This window comes from Xiphophorus hellerii, chromosome 15, assembly GCF_003331165.1.
Source record: "Xiphophorus hellerii strain 12219 chromosome 15, Xiphophorus_hellerii-4.1, whole genome shotgun sequence".
NCBI classification, from domain to species: domain Eukaryota; kingdom Metazoa; phylum Chordata; class Actinopteri; order Cyprinodontiformes; family Poeciliidae; genus Xiphophorus; species Xiphophorus hellerii.
Genome location: NC_045686.1, coordinates 5,798,187 through 5,815,772, shown reverse-complemented (window position 1 = coordinate 5,815,772; position 17,586 = coordinate 5,798,187). Strand labels below are relative to the sequence as shown.

The 17,586-nt window shown below is 47.7% G+C and overlaps 1 protein-coding gene across 8 annotated transcripts in view; it reads right to left on the bottom strand.

Annotated features, from left to right (window-relative positions):
* col12a1b (collagen, type XII, alpha 1b) overlaps positions 1-17,586 on the bottom strand; it is an 83,826-nt gene that overhangs the window by 4,204 nt on the left and 62,036 nt on the right. For all 8 annotated transcript variants that reach the window (XM_032584779.1, XM_032584780.1, XM_032584778.1 and 5 more), the window contains 26 exons: positions 17,336-17,465; positions 16,250-16,392; positions 14,966-15,095; positions 14,671-14,790; positions 14,323-14,469; positions 14,122-14,238; positions 12,342-12,494; positions 12,028-12,102; positions 11,761-11,900; positions 11,003-11,126; positions 10,645-10,788; positions 9,335-9,499; positions 9,226-9,264; positions 9,016-9,154; positions 8,312-8,454; positions 7,713-7,822; positions 6,555-6,713; positions 5,838-5,915; positions 4,521-4,607; positions 4,079-4,132; positions 3,902-3,997; positions 3,101-3,154; positions 1,130-1,183; positions 1,002-1,055; positions 818-889; positions 703-738 (listed from right to left, as the gene is read on the bottom strand). In XM_032584779.1, coding sequence (XP_032440670.1) covers positions 703-738; positions 818-889; positions 1,002-1,055; positions 1,130-1,183; positions 3,101-3,154; positions 3,902-3,997; positions 4,079-4,132; positions 4,521-4,607; positions 5,838-5,915; positions 6,555-6,713; positions 7,713-7,822; positions 8,312-8,454; positions 9,016-9,154; positions 9,226-9,264; positions 9,335-9,499; positions 10,645-10,788; positions 11,003-11,126; positions 11,761-11,900; positions 12,028-12,102; positions 12,342-12,494; positions 14,122-14,238; positions 14,323-14,469; positions 14,671-14,790; positions 14,966-15,095; positions 16,250-16,392; positions 17,336-17,465 — 2,763 coding nt within the window. The remainder of the gene's footprint in view (positions 1-702; positions 739-817; positions 890-1,001; positions 1,056-1,129; positions 1,184-3,100; positions 3,155-3,901; positions 3,998-4,078; positions 4,133-4,520; positions 4,608-5,837; positions 5,916-6,554; positions 6,714-7,712; positions 7,823-8,311; positions 8,455-9,015; positions 9,155-9,225; positions 9,265-9,334; positions 9,500-10,644; positions 10,789-11,002; positions 11,127-11,760; positions 11,901-12,027; positions 12,103-12,341; positions 12,495-14,121; positions 14,239-14,322; positions 14,470-14,670; positions 14,791-14,965; positions 15,096-16,249; positions 16,393-17,335; positions 17,466-17,586) is intronic.

Below are 17,586 nucleotides of genomic sequence, written 5' to 3'. Positions count from 1 at the left end.
CCAGAGCGCATTGAAACAGAAGAAAACAGAAACAATGAGGAGATGAAGAGGAACAAACTGAGGAAGAGGAGCGAGACGGAACAAAATCCCAAGACGAAGATTTCTTCTGATTGCAGCTTCCTAATCAAGAAAATGGCTAACGGTTTTAGCTACATAGCACCTACTGACGGCACTAAACAATCTCAATCTTTTTACATTTGAAATAAAAACTTTCTCAAAAAATAACTCCTCATGGCTCCCGCTAACGGTGTTAGCTCTACAGCTCCATCTAAAGGTGCTAGCTCTACGGCTCCCGCTAACGGTGTTAGCGCTACGGCTCCTGCTAACGGTGTTAGCTCTACGGCTACATCTAAAGGTGCTAGCTCTACGGCTCCCGCTAACGGTGTTAGCTCTACGGCTCCATCTAAAGGTGCTAGCTCTACGGCTCCCGCTAACGGTGTTAGCTCTACGGCTCCATCTAAAGGTGCTAGCTCTACGGCTCCCGCTAACGGTGTTAGCTCTACGGCTCCATCTAATGGTGTGAAGTGAGCTAGTTTGAGCTAACGTCGTGTTTAACGGCAGTTTTTCTGGACGTTTTTTGCCTCCAGTCCATTTTTACCGAACAGCGTTAACGTCCCAGAATGCATTGCGCAGGTGAACAGTAAATAAAGAAATGTTTTTTTTTTTATTCTGACGTGTTCAGCTGGAGACGACCGGACTCACCCGCTCTCCTTTGTCTCCTTTTGGACCGACAGTTCCCTGGAAGCAGAACAGAACCAGAACATTTGGACCTTCAACAGCAGAACTCCAGAAACGTTCTGAGATTCCCGACACTCACCGAGGGACCAAGATCCCCGGGGTTCCCAGGCTGTCCTGAAGGGCCTTGAATTCCTGGAGTTCCTGGAGGGCCCTGCAAGGAAACACACAGAGGTCAGGTCCAGTAGGTCCAGTAGGTCCAGCAGGTCCAGTAGGTCCAGCAGGTCCAGTAGGTCCAGCAGGTCCAGAACCTCTGGTGGTCTCACCATGGGTCCTGGTGGTCCTCTGGGTCCGGCTGGTCCCTCCTTTCCTGAAGGTCCCTGGAAACAGGAGAACCGGGCTTCAGAACCAGAACTTCCTGTGTTCTGACAGAACCGAGCCGCTCGGTACTCACCCTCACTCCAGAAGGTCCGACGGGTCCAACGGGACCGACGGCACCAGGAGAACCCTGCGGAACCAGAGAACAAGTTGAAGTTCTGCTGTCCGGACCCAGAGGTGTTGGACCCGGTACCGGGTCGTTTATCAGAACTCTGCGGCTCCTCTGATGTTTCTGATTTATTAGTATGGTAATCCGGTCCATACCCAATCTACGGCTCGGGTCGGCTGGGAGTGATTAATGACTTGGTTCTGTCAGAGCGGGTTCACCTGCAGATCAGAACCATCAGGTCCAGCTGGTTCTGATCGGATTCAGAGAGGTTCTGCTGTTGGATTGTTTCTTTAAAACTGAGAATCTGGAGCTGTAAACGTCTGATTCTGGTTCTAGCTGAACAAAAACTGGGTCAGAACCAACCTGGAGGCTCCTGAAGGTCCTGAAGGTCCGATCCGGTTCTGGAACTAAATGTTTGGGTTTTTACGTCTCTAAATAATCTAAAATAATCCCAAATCTTCCTTCCTCCCTGTAATTCCGGGCTCCTCTCATTCCTCTGTTTTTTTGGTTTGGATCAGCAGCAGGAAGGTTCTGATCGGACCGCCATCAGAACCTTCCCATCATGAGCTCTGGCTCCGTCTCCGTTACTCCAGATTAAAGCTGCAGCTGGATTAAAGTCAGAGGCGCTGCAGTTCCCACAGTAACCAGCAGGTCAACAAACTTTGACCCAATGGGCTCTTTGCTCCTCAGCTTCTGCGTTCGGGAAAAAGCGGCTCGATCGTTTCCAGTCTGGTGAAAATGTCTCTTTCCACTGGGTGTTTCCAAGGTAACAGTTAATGATGAACATCGATCTGAAGCCCCAACATGTAGCTGGAGAAAAGTTTTAAGATGTTCGTCTCGTTATACGTTCACAGACACAAAGGTGAGTTTTACTTTCTTTAAACTTTGTGGCTAACATTAGCTTATGCTAGACATTTTTCTTGTAAAAACGTGCTATTTAAGTATTTGAACATTTTTCATCCATTCTAACGGACAATGTTTTTACCTTATGTTCAAGTATATTACGTGCGTTTATTGTCGTTAGTGTCAGAGACCAAGTAACGGGGATTTTACGGTTCAGGCTTTTTGCTTCTGAAGCCTGAGGAACAACAAGCCCATAGCTTAACAGTAGAGCAGCTCTGGTGTCGGAGTTCTAGTTCAGCTGACTGTTCAGGTTCAAAGTTGTTGCTTTTAGAAAAATATGGCCGTGTTCCTTAAGGTCTCCGTGTTATTTTGCTTTATTAGTTTTGCATGCTTCTTGTGAAGCAGGACGGTGTTTACAGCAGTATGTACAGGCGGATCAGTTGCTCGGCTGTCTGGCTCTGGTCTGCTCTCTCGTTCCCATAAACTCTCTTTCAGCCTGAATACAGAAGTGATTCCATGGAAATAACACAGGAGGCTCCTTTACCTTCTGCTTTAGGCTGAAGAAGTTGATCCGAAGTGAAGTGAAGGCTGCAAACTTTGCTGTGCGGCGTTAGCTTTAACTGGTAGCGATGAATATTTACAAGCCACCGTCTTCTTAATTCAGGACCGTTTGGAAATCCATGAAAACTTAAAAGCCCATTATATTAGGAAGACAGCAATGTTCATAGTATCGTTTTATTTGCGTCTGAAATAAGACTTTGTCTTTTCTAGCTGTCATGGTAACTCAAAGCAGAAACAAGAGAGCCGCGTGCGGTTGTGATGTCAGTGCGGCAGGTGCAAAGAGCTGATCAAATCTGTCGAACATTCAGTATCAATAATAATATCAATAATAATAATTTTCTCTGTGTTCATAACAAAACCTTAAACTTTAAAAATTCAGCCGACCCGGTTCCGGTTCAGCTGCCTCTCAGAACATTCTGGACCGGTCCACACTCTGGGTATGGTCCGGTCCAGATCCGGCCCGGATCCGGTCCGGTTGTCAGAACATAAGTTTTATCTGCTTCCGGTCCAGAACCGGAGCAGAACCGGGCTTACCTTCTGTCCCGGCAGGCCGGAGTCTCCGGGTTCTCCCTTCGGTCCCGGCCGACCCTGAGGACGACAGCAGAGGGAGTCGGATCAGAACCGCCTGGTTCACTGACAGAAGAACCCGTCCGGTTCTGATCCAGGTTCAATCCTGATCCTCTGAATTCTGGTAGATGTAGTTCTACAGATCCGGAGGATTCTGCAGAAGCAGCCGGACTGCTTCTACAGTCGGATCTGGGTTTCTGAGGATCCGGGTTCTCCTAGAGTTCCAGCAGGGAACGCTGGGAATTTCCTGATTAACTTTTCATCAGGAATGTTCCTCAGGATTCCTCTTCCTAATCGGATCGGACTTCATCCCAAAAGGTCCAACCCAGTCTGATCTGACCCGATTCGACCCGGTCCGGTCAGGAATATGATGACCTTATCCGGAAAAACTTGATTCATGATCAAACTGACAACTACAAAATAAAATCCTCTGAGGCTGACGGCATCGGTTCTGGTTCTGGTTCTGAAGTTAACCTCCAGCATCATGAAGCTCCGATCCTCTGGAAACCGGTCGGGTTTAAACGATTCGGAGCAACATGGAGGAGAATCTGTTGCCTGCAGTTAGTGGAAGGAAAAACTGCCAGCAGAACATATCAGGATTCCCTTTTTGACCGGGTTAGAACCGACCAACCGTCCGGGTCAGAACCGACCGAGGGGTTTATGGTCACAATAAAGAATCTTTTTCCTTTTCGGTTTCACAGGGAACTGATGGATGTTAAAATCTGACAGAAAGTCCAGGTGTGTTCCAGGTGTGTGAGTCGGACTTACGGCCTCTCCAGGGATGGACATGCCACTGGGCCCCTGGGGGCCGGGCAGACCCATGGGCCCCGGGGATCCGATGTTTCCTGGCGGCCCCGCCGGCCCCTGAGGCACAGAGAGCAGCATGAAACATGTAACAAGTGGAGCGTCCTGCAGCGGAGAGGATCTTTGATCAGAGAAACTCACCGAAGCTCCGGCCTCGCCTCGCTCACCTCGGGGCCCCTTACTGCCGGGAGCGCCCTGCGGGGACACACAGCAAGCTGCAGGAGGCCAGGCTGCTGAAGCAACACGCTGCAGCAACCTGCTGCAGCAACACAATGCAGCAAGTTGCTGCAGCAACCTCTAGTTGCTGCAGCAGTCGAGTCTCTGTTGTATGAAAACCTTCTGATCGTCGACAGAGCCGACAGGAATCGCAACATGAACACATCAATGATGCAACCAGGGGCAACATGTTGCAGCAACCAGAGGCAACATGTTGCCAGTCAGAAGTTGCAGCATGTTGCATCCTTCCTGTGTTCGCTGAATGGTTGCATCATCGGTTCCGTCTGATTCCAGAGTCTCCAGAACCGCCGGTTCCAGATGGGCGGTTCTGCGGGGGTTTGTGAAGCGGGCCTGAGCGCTGACTCACCACCGGCCCCTGGGGGCCCGGCTGGCCGCTGGCCTCCGACGTGCAGGTGCAGGCGTTGGGCAGGGCGGGGCACTTCAGCTCGTCTCTCTGCAGGACAAACACAGGTCAAAGGTCAAAGGTCAACGCGACCCAGACAGAGGAAACTGGTACCAAACCGCCTATAGTTCAGAACTAATCAGAGTTCTGCTTCCAGAAGTGAAAGTTCTATCTGTCAGCAGCGCATCCATTCCTGTTTCACTCTGAGAGGAAGCTGCTGAAGGTCAATGGAAAGTTGAGTGGAAGGAAAACGTGATGCAGAAAGCAGCCTGATCAGATCAGCCAGAACTTCAGACTGGAAAAAAAGTTCTGTTAGGTTTACATGAATAAACTCTTTAAATCAGCTGTTAGCTGCTACGATGTTAGCTGCTATGCTATTAGTTGCTTCTTTCAGAAAATCTTCATGCTGAGCTGCAGTTTTTCCTTCCTCCACATTTTACTGTGAAACTCTCAAAAGCTCTGGAGACTCCAGCCAAACATGTCGGGGTTGTTTCCTTGTTTTGAGCTGCAGACGGGACGTTGAGCTGCAGACGGGACGTTGCGCTGCAGACGGGACGTTGCGCTGCAGACGGGACGTTGAGCTGCAGACGGGACGTTGAGCTGCAGTCGGGACGTTGCGCTGCAGACGGGACGTTGAGCTGCAGACGGGACGTTGCGCTGCAGACGGGACGTTGCGCTGCAGACGGGACGTTGGGCTGCAGACGGGACGTTGGGCTGCAGACGGGACGTTGCGCTGCAGACGGGACGTTGGGCTGCAGACGGGACGTTGCGCTGCAGACGGGACGTTGAGCTGCAGACGGGACGTTGAGCTGCAGACGGGACGTTGCGCTGCAGACGGGACGTTGCTCTCTCTGGTTGTTGAGCCGATGGGACGTTCAGGTACTGTCGGTAAAACTGGTTTTGATGAATTTACAGCTCACGTTTCCTCAGAGATCGCTGATCGGCTCAGTCTGGGTCCAAACGGAACCGCCATCAGCCTAAAGCAGCCTGACCGTCCAGAACCTCCAGGGGAACGAACTGGACCGGACCGGACTGACTTGCAAGTTCCCATAACCTCAGCTCTGGTCCGGAGATGCAGACTAGGAACCTTTGGGTTCCAGAACGAACAAGAAAAGCTCCAAAATACGACCCTTATTCTGAAAGTGACCTGTAAGTTCTGGAACAAACCCAACAGAACCTCAGAGGGAAACCGGGTCAGGAGCAGAACCCTGCGGGTTTTGAGCTCCAAGTGCAGCAGCAAAGATCGGGTCAGCCGACGGCTGCAGGGTGAAAGACTCTCACCGTGGAGGGCAGGTCGCAGCAGCGGTCCCGGCTGGTCCAGGCCAGGTTGCAGACGATGTCAAACATCTGGAGCTGGAACTGAGGAGGGAACAGAACAACATGATGTTGGACACGGTTCTGATCCGTGAACAGGAACAGCAGCAGCAGGTCTGGATCCAGTTACTGCAACCTGCAATCCAGACCTGCTGCTGCGGCTTCCTCATGGTTTATTATAGATCTTTATATATTACTGATATTTATATATTACTATAGATAGTTATATATTAATATATCTTTATACTTTATACATTATTATGATTTATTCTGTATATTATTATGATTTATTCCATATTACTATGATTTATTCCATATTATGATTTATTCCATATTATTATGATTTATTCCATATTATTATGATTTATTTCATATTATTACGATTTATTCCATATTACTATGATTTATTCCATATTATGATTTATTCCATATTATTATGATTTATTCCATATTACTATGATTTATTCCATATTATGATTTATTCCATATTATTATGATTTATTCCATATTATTATGATTTATTCCATATTATGCCTCATGTCACATCCTCTTGCCTGTACCGGTGATAATCTGTCTGTTTCTGCTCTGATATTTTGTCGTATGTTTCCAGACAGTTGGGGATGAAATGGTTTCTCCTGGCCGGGTCCAGGGTTCCTGGTGGTGGTTCGGGGGCCGCTGACTCACCGTAGCCGACTGGCCCTTGGACCCGATGGACTTGGTCATCTTGCCCAGAACCTGGTACCCGTCTCTGGACACGTTGCCGGCCGCCTTCGTCTTCTTCTCCTCCACTTCCTGGCAGTCGACCTTCAGCTTCACGCTGTTGGAGGAAACCAGGATGTGGAGCTGAGGGAGGAGAAAACGGGTCAGTGGGCCTTCTGGGCCTGGTTCTGGTTCACATGTCAGAGTAAAACATCTCAGTTTCTGTGAGAACATCTAATGGTTTGAACCCCTAGAGATCAGAACCGGGCCTGAGCTCCAGAACCTGAGCCCGGGTTTAACTGGAAAACACAGATAGGATCACACTGACAGCGTCTCACTCAGACTGATTTACAGGAAACATGAATCAAGGTTTCCTGGAAAACCCTGACTGGACCTGGAACCAGAACAAAGGACGAACTGAGTCCAGAACTTTGATCTGAGATCAGAAAAACCTTCAGGTGCCGCGCAGAACCAGAGGACAACCGGACCGGGTCGCCTCCTCTCCAGAACTGCCACTGGGTTTACTGAACCCGTTTCTCAGGCCACTGGAATCCCAAACATCCTGTCGGTTATTTACTGCTTACTTCCTGCAGCACAATGGCACCAGGAAGTGGCACCAGGAAGTGGTGCCTGGAGGCAGGAAGTGGCAGCAGGAAGTGGCGCCTGGCGGTAGGAAGTGGCTGACTGAATATCGCTGCTGTGTGTTTATTACTAATTGTCATGAAGTCAGACATCAAGCTTTTAGCAGCAACTCTCACATCTAAAGAATAAAAACTAAACGGTTTCTAGGAAGAATTCATTGTTTACGTATCAAAACATCAAATGTTTCCTGGGATATATTTGGATAAAAAATAACGGCGCTGTGGAATATTCCTGATATATTTATGGATGGTCTGGCTCTCTGGAAATGGTTCATCGACACGAGCGTCGCCTTTTGCGCCCGGCGCTGCCTGTAACCTGCAGGGGGCGCCGTCTGACATCCTCAGATGTTAGCACTCCATTTTCTCATCTGGACTGGGAGGACTGGGAGGAACAAAGAGACGCCCCGCCTCACGTTTTTCTCCTCAGAGCAGGAAAACGTTTCATGATTCAGACGTTCTGATGTGAGCAGCAGCGGGTGGGGGAGGGGCCTAGACGGCTTACCTTGTGGAAGCTGCCATGGAAGATCTTCTTCACCAGGCTGTGGTCAAACGTGACTCTCTGGATTTCTCCGGTTTCGTCCTTATTGTAAAACGAAACGGTCTGAGCAGAACCTGGAGGAGAGAGAAGAACTGTTCAGATCAGAGACAGAAGAACTGTTCAAGATAAAAAATCTGTTCAGAATAAGGAATTTGTTCAGTCAGATGTCAAAACCAAGATATTAAGGAATCTGATAGGTTTTAACTGGAAGCAAGGAGGATCAACTGGAGCTTTATGAGCATCACTAGCATAGCATTGCTAGCTGAGCACTGCTAGCATAGCATCACCATAGTAAGGTCACTAGAATAGCGTCATTAGCATAGCGTCTCTAGCATAGCTCTGCTATCTAAGTGTTGCTAGTATACTGTAGCTAGTGTGGCATCATTAGCGTAGCATAATTAGCGCAGCATCACCAATATAGTGCCGCCATGACATCATGAGCCTGTTTACCAACACTGCTCTGCAGGTTCTGAAACCCAGCTGCAGAGCCCTGCGTTGCTCTGATTCACCCTGAGTTGCCCTGCGTTGTTCTGTGTTGCCCTGCAGCACCGCGGCGGACTCACCGTCCACGGTGACACCGGTCTCAGGCTTGTGGTCCTTGGAGGAGACCTGCCAGAGGTCAAAGGGCTCGGCGGGCGAGTCGGGCAGCAGGCGGAACATCAGGATGATGGTGTAGGTGTCAGGGAGGCCGTCTGGGTGGAGCTCTCTGCTCAGGAAACATAGAGCTGAAACTAGAAGCTGCCATAGAGTCGCTCAGTTAGAATGCTTTGGCCCTATTGGACTGAATCACATGTGGGGTTCCCCAGGGCTCAGTCCAGGGACTCCTCTCATATCTATAAGCTGCCACTGCTATAGCACTGAGATCAGTTACCATGACTACCATATTGTGATGTCACCAGGTGCCTCTGAACCAGCCAATCTCTGAACAGTCACAACAAATCAATGCAGGGGTGCCAGAACTTTCTCCAGCTGAACAGAATCTGAAGTTACCATCTTTGGACCTGAAGAGGAACCAGATCAGGACGACCTCTGACCTGAGCCTCCACAGACACATACAGACAGGTAGAAAGCCGGCCTTCTACCGCCTGGAGAACATCCAGGAAACACAGCATAGATCTGCTGCTGCTGGGCCTGCCTTCCAGAACCCTCAGGTCCTCTGGTTAGCATGGAGAAGCAGCTTTAACGCAACATAAATCTGGACCAGAACCAGGTCATCGGTTCTGGACCAGAACCAGTGAGCGGACCCGGCGGCCCGGCTGGGACTCACGTGCTGGGCTGGGTCAGGAAGGCGTTGCGGTGCAGCCGGTACGCCGTGTAGCTGTTGAAGGATCCGGGCTCCATGGAGACGCCGGGGACGGAGCTGTAGGTTTTCTCCGTCAGGTTGAAGGCCTCCAGCATCCTGAACCCTGAGGAAGAGGAGGAGGATGAAGAGGAGGAGCAGGGTTCTGACCCGGTTCCACCTGAAGCTAGAACTCACCAGGTGAGGTGAAGCCGTTGAGGTAGATGAGAGGACAGGCTGCGGAGGGAACAGAGCGTTCATTGGGGAACGGTTTCAGAGTGTGAGGCAGAAACGGAGGCGGACTGACAGGAAGTCGACGTTTCGCAGATGAAGGTGATCAGATTCTCCTTGATGGAGTCGAAGGCGTCGAAGTCGTCCACCACGAACACGTGTCTGTCGCTCGGCTTGCTGCCAATCTCCTGCAGCTCCACGAAGTCCACGTCCGCCACGCCGATGGCGAAAACGCTGTAACCTGGGAGCAGAACCAGGGATCAGAACCAGAACCACGGGTCAGAACCTCATTGATTTCTGTCTCCAACATCTGAAACAACCTCAGATCAAAGGAATCCTGATGTAAGTTTGGAAAAGTTCAAACTTTGGACATTTTGGTCCATTTGGTGAAACTGAGGACGTCCAGATGTTTGGGTCAACATGGAGACAATAACGGACACAAAATGGCTTCCCAGAGAGAAACAGTTCCTGGTTCCCTCAGGGTCCAAAAGAGAAGCAGCAACAAATAACTTCCAGCTGTTAGCCTGGAGCGCTACAAAGCTAGTTCCGCTAATGCTAAAGCGCTGTACCAATACAGCATGTAGCAGAAGCTAATGCTAAAGCGCTGTACCAATACAGCATGTAGCAGAAGCTAATGCTAAAGCGTTGTACCAATACAGCATGTAGCAGAAGCTAATGCTAAAGCGCTAACTTCAACCATGTGTCAATGACACAATATGCTGTACCAGCCCAGCGGTGCTCAGGCTCTCCACAGCCGTCCTGCAGCTCTTGGCTGCTTCCTGCTGACCTGACCTGACCTGCAGACCTGAATCAGATGATCGGACCGCTGCAGGCCGGTTCTGAGTCCGTCCCAGTCTGTTGGAGTAAAGATGCATCTGAAAGTTGCAGGACGGCTCTGGAGGACTGGACTTACTGTACTACATACACAGTATGTCGCCCTCTGCAGGGTTACATGTGTAATTACACACCGACCTGTACAGTTTGCGCTGCAGGAAGTGCATAAAACAGTGTTCACCAACTTCAAAATAAGAGTGTGAATATAACTATCTGATAACAGCTGATAACCAAAACTACATTAAACTTCCTTTAGCTGAATGTTTACCAAACAGCTGAGTAAATTAGCACTTTTCGCTAGATGTTTTCAAAGTTAGCAAACAAACAAAAAAATAGCTCCTCTACTAGCACATTAGTGCCCTCTGCTGGTAGCGTGGATAATAAACCTTTAGGAGGAAACAGAGCCGTAAATCGCTGCATCACCAGCAAACAGTCAAATCCAGCAAGCTGACAAACGGCCACATTTAGACTCAGCAGATGTTTTAGGTCTAAGTTTCCCTGAGCCAATCGGCGGCGGCGGCGGCGTTGGGGAGAGCCTGTGGCAGTGGTTACCTGCATGCTGCAGCTTGGCGGCGTTCTTCTTCACCTCGTCCTGAGACCGGCCGTCCGTGATGGCCACGACCACCTTGGGGACGTTCCTCCGCATCCCGTTCTCCACCGAGAACGCCTTCTCATACGTGTGCTTCAGCGCCTCGCCTGTTCACACCCACAGGTTAGAGTGGCCGGCTGGAGACAGATGAGCCGGGACCGGGACCGGGACCGGGACCGGACCTGGACCGAACCAGACCTGGACCGGACCAGGACATGACCGGACAGGGACCCGGACCGGACCTGGACCGGACCAGGATAGGACCGGACAGGGACCAGGACCCGGACCGGGACTGGACCGGACCGGACCACCCAAACACACCTGTCTTGGTGTTTCCTCCTCGGTAGCGGATGTGATGCACCGCTGCCATGGCGACGCCTTTGTCTGTGTACGAGTTGAGCTTGAACTCGGTCTTTGAGCCGTCGCTGTACTGAACGAAGGAAACCTGGAAGAGGAGCGGCTTCATCAGAACTGAATCAGAAATTAATCCAGATCCTCGCCGGCGGAGATCCAGGATAAACTAAACACGGCCGGTTCTGTTTTACAGTGAGTGGAAAGCAAACCTTCTGCTTCTCATCACATCACAGCAACAATTCAAATGAATTCAACAGAAATGTTTTGTAGTGACCATGTGATACAGGGAGCGCTGTATTAAAATGGAAAGTTGAGTGGAAGGAAAATCTGTGCAATGTGAAGCTTTACTGTTTTAGTTTGATTATTTTACAAAGATTAAAATATTTATTCTTGAAATGTGACCTTATGATAATATTTGTATATAAATATAATACATTTCATCGCTATGGAACAGAATCAGGGCCACTAAAAAATCTTTCTTAAGTTTTTTTTTTTTCAGAATTAAATTGTGAGAAAAGAGTCAGATTTTGTTTGTCGTGTTCTGCATCCATCAAAGATTTATTTATTCTATTTATTTTGTTTGAATCTTTATGTGAAAATCATTTATGTGTAAAAATCTAATAACATAATTTCCTTTATTTTAAATATAAATAATTTGCTGATCAGCAGATTATGAAATGATTTATCAATGATTTTCAGATGAATGATGATGTTTGAACTTTGACCTGCATCCCTGACGGTCCGACGACGTCGAAGGCGGCGATGATGCTGGAGACGAAGTGGATGACCTTGGTGAAGCTCTCCTCCCCGATGCTCCAGGAGCCGTCGATGACGAACACAACGTCTGCTTTGGCTCCTTTACACACTGCACACGCACACACCCACACACACACACACACACGCACACACACACACACACACACACACACACATAAAACAAAGATCAGAACCGCTTCTCACCCAGGTAAACTCTCTCTCTGCTCCAGACTCACCTGCCCATCCAGGTGGGATGGTGGGGGGCGGCGTCGGGGTCGGGGGCAGAGTCGGAACCGGAGTCGGTTTCACCACTGTGAGCAAACAGAATAACCAACATGTGATCAATAAACCGGAACCAGCAACAAACCAGTTGCTGCTAAGGAACCCAGTTTGACTTTGGTTCATATTTTAATCTCACTGTAGCAAAAAAATGCAGGAAAATGTCACCTTACTCCAGCAAACTAGAACTGAAGACTCGGTTCTGCAACATGAACAAGATGTTTCAGAACCGAGCAGAACCACCAACAGTTCAGCAACCTTCTGGACTCACGTGTCCGCTCCTTGGCGCTGACTCCTGGACCTTCCAGGTTGGGAGTCTGAACGAAGACGGTGGCCGTGTACAGAGAGTCCGGAGAGAGTTCGTCGAAGCAGTACTGGGGCAGGCCGGCCGGGATGGTGACCTCCTGCTGACCCAAACTGGAGGCTGAGGAGGATGAACACGGGAACGGGTCAGAGACAGGAACCGACTGGAGCCAACAGAAACCAACCGGAACCAACCAGAACCAACAGGAATCAACCAGAACCAAGTGGAACCAGCCATTAATGCTAAGCCAACATGATATTTAGCAGAAGCTAATGCTAAATCGCTAAACTCCACACCGTTGGTTCCCAGCATGCCTCAGTGTTTTAGCTGTTGAGTATCTCTCACTGATTGATCCAAAAGCTGCATGATTTTAGCTTTTGTCCAATAAAGTTGAGGAGGAGAAACTGAACTGCTACATAAACTGACTTCAAAATAAGAGCATGAATAGAAATATCAAACTACTTGAGGAACTCCTAAAGTCAACCAAAACTTCAATACAAACGCCAAATTTTATTCAACTGAAAGTTTATGAAACGGCCGATTAAATTAGCGCTTTAGAATTTATCCAGAAGAATTGATTTATGGAGAGCTAAAAGTGCTAAACGCAGCGCTTAGCAGTCTTCAGGTCCGAATGAGCTGAAAACGTTCTGGGAACAGGACGGATCCGTGACGACCAGCTGCTGCTCACCGGAACGCCGATGAATCCCACCTTCAGGCTGACATCAGGAAGCTAACCAACTGCAGATGAGAGCTGCCAGCTTCTTCCTCACACTGAGCCTTTGTTTCTCTGGAGAAGCCACTGGTTTCACTGGACAGGCTCCCAGCAGAGTCTCCGTCTGTCTGCGGTTCTCCGTCTGTGCGGTTCTCCACCTTCACACAATTCGATTTGTTCCGGCGTCTCGGACGGCTAACGACTAACACATCCAGCGATGCTTCATCTCCAAACCCGAGTCTGAGCAGCAACAGGAACCAGATGGACCTCAGAGAGCTGGAGGGAACCGACACCACGGATTCCTGTCAAACCCAAACCCGGTTCCAGCTGCCGGGGGTCGGAACCAGAACCGCTTCTGCATGATCCAGTCCAGGTCAAAGGTCGGAGAACCGGCCACACCGGCTCGTCCCGAGGGGAACAACATGTCCTCCTCTGATCCATATGGACTTCATCGATATTATTTATTACTAATATCACTGTTAATAATATTTATACAACTGTTGATACATTATTATCATCCAACAAACAATAAAATTACACAATAAATCAGGTTATTACTTTGTTATCAAGGTAATTATATAACAGAAACAATAAAGATAAAATGGAAATCACAAGCAAAATGATTTCACTATTACTATTAAAATAATCTCTATTACTACTATAACCAATAATAATAACAATAATACCAAGTTTACATGTAAATAATATAATTAATATTGTATTATAAGTAATAAATCATGATCAAATTTAATAATAAAAAACAACTGTTCCTACCTTGAGGAATAGTAATAGTAAAAGTTACATATAACATTATGTTTATGTTCTAAAGATAAAATTAAACTGTTGTTACAATTAACATGTTTTCTGTTATTACTATGACCGAATATAGTAATACTAAAGATGATAATAATAGTAAAAATAATAATAATAGAAGATAAAATTGTTGATCAATAATCCAGGATGTTTCCAGAATGTTTCCAGGAAGTTCCAGGATGTTTCCAGGCAGTGTGTGGACTAAAGAGTGAGGCGACTTACGGTCCACAGGGTTGAGTTTGATGCGGTAGGACGTTGCCGCGCGGTGCGGACTCCACTTGATGCAGAAGCTGTCATGGCCGACGTCGTAGGTCTCGATGTTGGTGACGTTCAGATAAACTGCAGTGATCAGAACAACAAGCCGTCATGACAGCAGCCTCCATGTTAACCTGAACTCCCATCATGCATCTGGGTGGGACCTACGCGTGGTTCCCTCTCCCATGAGCGGCGCGCTGATGCCGGTGTTGTACTGAGCCAGAACCTTCACATCGTAGGTGGTTCCAGGCTCCAGGTTGGTCAGAGTGAACGAGGTGACGTCACCCACAAAGAAGTCCACAGGCTGGTTCTTACCTGGAAACACAACAGAGGCTGCTAGATCCAACAGGAACCAGAGGAACAAGAGGAAACAGAGGAACCACAGGAAACAGAGGAACCACAGGAACCAGAGGAAACAGAGGAACCACAGGAAACAGAAGAACCAGAGGAACCACAGGAACCAGAGGAAACAGAGGAACCACAGGAACCAGGTGAGACAGATGGAGCAGGACTCACCTTGAGGCGAGTAGGTGAGCCGGTATCCCTGAACTGGAGCAGAGACGGGCTCCCAGGACACCCGGAACCTGGTGTACCACTCATCTGAGACCCGCAGGTTTCTGGGACTCAGCATGCCGACTGGACAGACGGGAGAGGAGCCGTCAATTCCAGTGGATCTGGAAGAGCTAAGCTAACGGTTTTGATACGCCATTAGCTACTCGCTAAGCTAACAGCTTTTATATGCCATTAGCTACTCGCTAAGCTAACGGTTCTTGCTAAGCTAGCGGTTTTGAGCCAGGCTGGGCTTCCTCACTTGTCCGTCCGATCCCGTTCAGGGACCCTCCGGGCCCCTCGGCATAGATGGCCTCCACGGTGATGTTGTAGGGCGTGTCTGGGAGCAGATTGGGCAGCATGGCGTTGTTCCGGTTCCCTGGAACCATCGTCTGGGACATCAGGAGACAGAAAGGCGTCACAGTTTCACAGAGCAGGGTTTAAGATGTTCTACTGAGCCACTTTGGTTCTCCGGTTCAGGAGATTTGGCTCAACACTTCCACTGAGGTTCTGAAGTTTATGGACTTCATCTGCTTTTTATTCTGTTTTATTAGGAAGACCCTGAATGTAAGTGCTAAGTTTAGCATGCATATCAAAATGAACTAAAATGCTAATTTTAGCTTAAATGCTCTCATTAGCATGAGGGCTATCAGTAGCATGTTGACCTTCAGTTATGGACTCCATCTAATATGTAATCAAGTGTGATAGCTAAGTTTAGGTAAAGTGCTTATGTTAGCTAAAATTATGTCAATGTAGGGTATTGATAGCATGTTGACTAGCATTGAGTTATTCCATTCAATTTGTTAAGTTTAGCTTCTAAATCCAAATTAGCTACAATGCTAATGGAAAGTTAACTGCTATCATCAGCATGTAGGTTATTACTAACATGTTGACTAACATCAGCGTACTCCATTCAGTACGCAAACACTAACATGTAAGCTAAAATTAGCCAAAAGGCTAATGTCAGCTAAGTGCTGTTAGCAGCATGTTGTCCAACAGTGGCATGTGGATTTCCAGCAACAGCAGCGTAATTAAATTAAAGACTGTTTTAATGAGGAAAACTGGAATTTTACAGCTTAAATTCCTGTGGGACCAAAAGCTGAGTCACTGCAGAACGGTTGGCACTTCTGGTGAAGCTAACGGTTCTGGACCGCAGAGGTTCTGCTCAGTCTGCAGCGACTCACCGGCAGTTCCCAGAGCTATTAATAACGTCATTATGCTCCTCGTGACAGTGGTGGTCCAACAGAGGCCGTAATTAGCCGCGCTAATGGTGATTCATAGGCTGGAGGAGGCCAGGGAGTCCTGGGAAGTGACCTCACCGCATAGCTTAGCCGCAACGTCAGCAGAGTTTACCCAAAACAAAGCCAGAGCGTAAAAACAGACCATTTGTTTTCAGCAGACGGGTTTTAACGAAGAAGTTTGTGTCGAGAGCTAGAATGACTTCAGCTGAGACTCCTCCGTCTGCTAACAGAACCAGAACCGCTGGTCTACTTTTCGGGTTTTTATCGATTCCTGTTTCCAGTCCAAGGCAGAAAGCTGAACTCACAAACTCTGTGATGGGGTCTCCGGTCATGGGAGCGTAGGCGATCCTGTACTGGCGGACCGGGCCCTCGGCGTGGTCCCAGCCGATCGTCAGGCTGCTGGTGGTGGCGTCGTACACGCGCATATTCCTAGGGCCGGCTCGGGGCACTGGAACACACACACACGGTTGGAAAAAACACCTGGGATTTGAAACCTGCAGGGAGAGGAAGTCTGTCCGGAGCGCCACAGGGACGTTGTCCGGCTCCCTTTAGTTTCTGTCTGCAGGTGATTCTGGTTTTTATTCTGTCTGGAAACTGAAACTCAGCGAATCACATCGACGACTCGGCGTCAACGAAAACAAAACAAAAAAATATCAGGAACTTTTTAAGTTTGAAAATGATCATTAACCAATTTTATCAAATAAAAATAAATGAATAAAAGTAGATAAATAAAAATTATGATTTAACATTTTAATGAAATCTTTAAAAATTAAATAAAGAAAAATACCAATAAAAAAATTTAAATAAACATTAAAAATGTAAATACATTTAAAAATATAAATTACTAATGTAAACAAAAAATGGCCATTAAAAATAAAATTATAAAGACCAATAAAAATAAATGAAAATTAATAAAAAATAACCAAAGCAAATAACCTTGTCACATAGTTTATGAAAATACATCTGAGTTAAATATTAACTGCTGTAGTATAAACTAAAATTGAACTTTAAGTAATTAATCTACGCCACTCGAATTTGTAGGATGTGAATTTTGGACGTTGTTGTTTCAGGCTCAGTTTGTGACGGTTTTATGCTGTGATAATGTTTGTCATGGTTGTCATGGTGAGGCAAAGATTAAACATCAGTGGAAAATAAAATGTATTTCTCCATTTTTTCTCTGTTACTGTTTATTATTTTATTCTGATTAATCACATTACAGATTATAAAGGAAGAAATAAATTATTTACCTAAAAATGACAATCTAATTTTTTACAGGAATCCTGTTTTGCTTTAAAGTGCGGTTCTCCTGACCCGGTTCTATCAATAACTCTCAGTGATTCGGTTGCAGAGAACCAGAACCGGGCTGGTTCTGCATTCGGTCGGGTTCTTACGTGTTTTGCCGTCGCCCTTGACTGGCGCCCCCTCGGCGTCGGCGTACAGCGCCGAGACGGTGATGGCGTAGGGCGTGTCCGGGATCAGGTTGTCCAGGTAGGCGTTGGTGATGCTTCCGGGAATCAGAACCTTCCAGGACCAGAGAGAAAGCAAAAACAGGAAATGAGGTCCAGTTCTGCTCAATTTTCCAGAACCGACTTCGGCTCAGATTCCAGAAACAATCACTTCGGTCCGGCTTAGAAAACTCTGA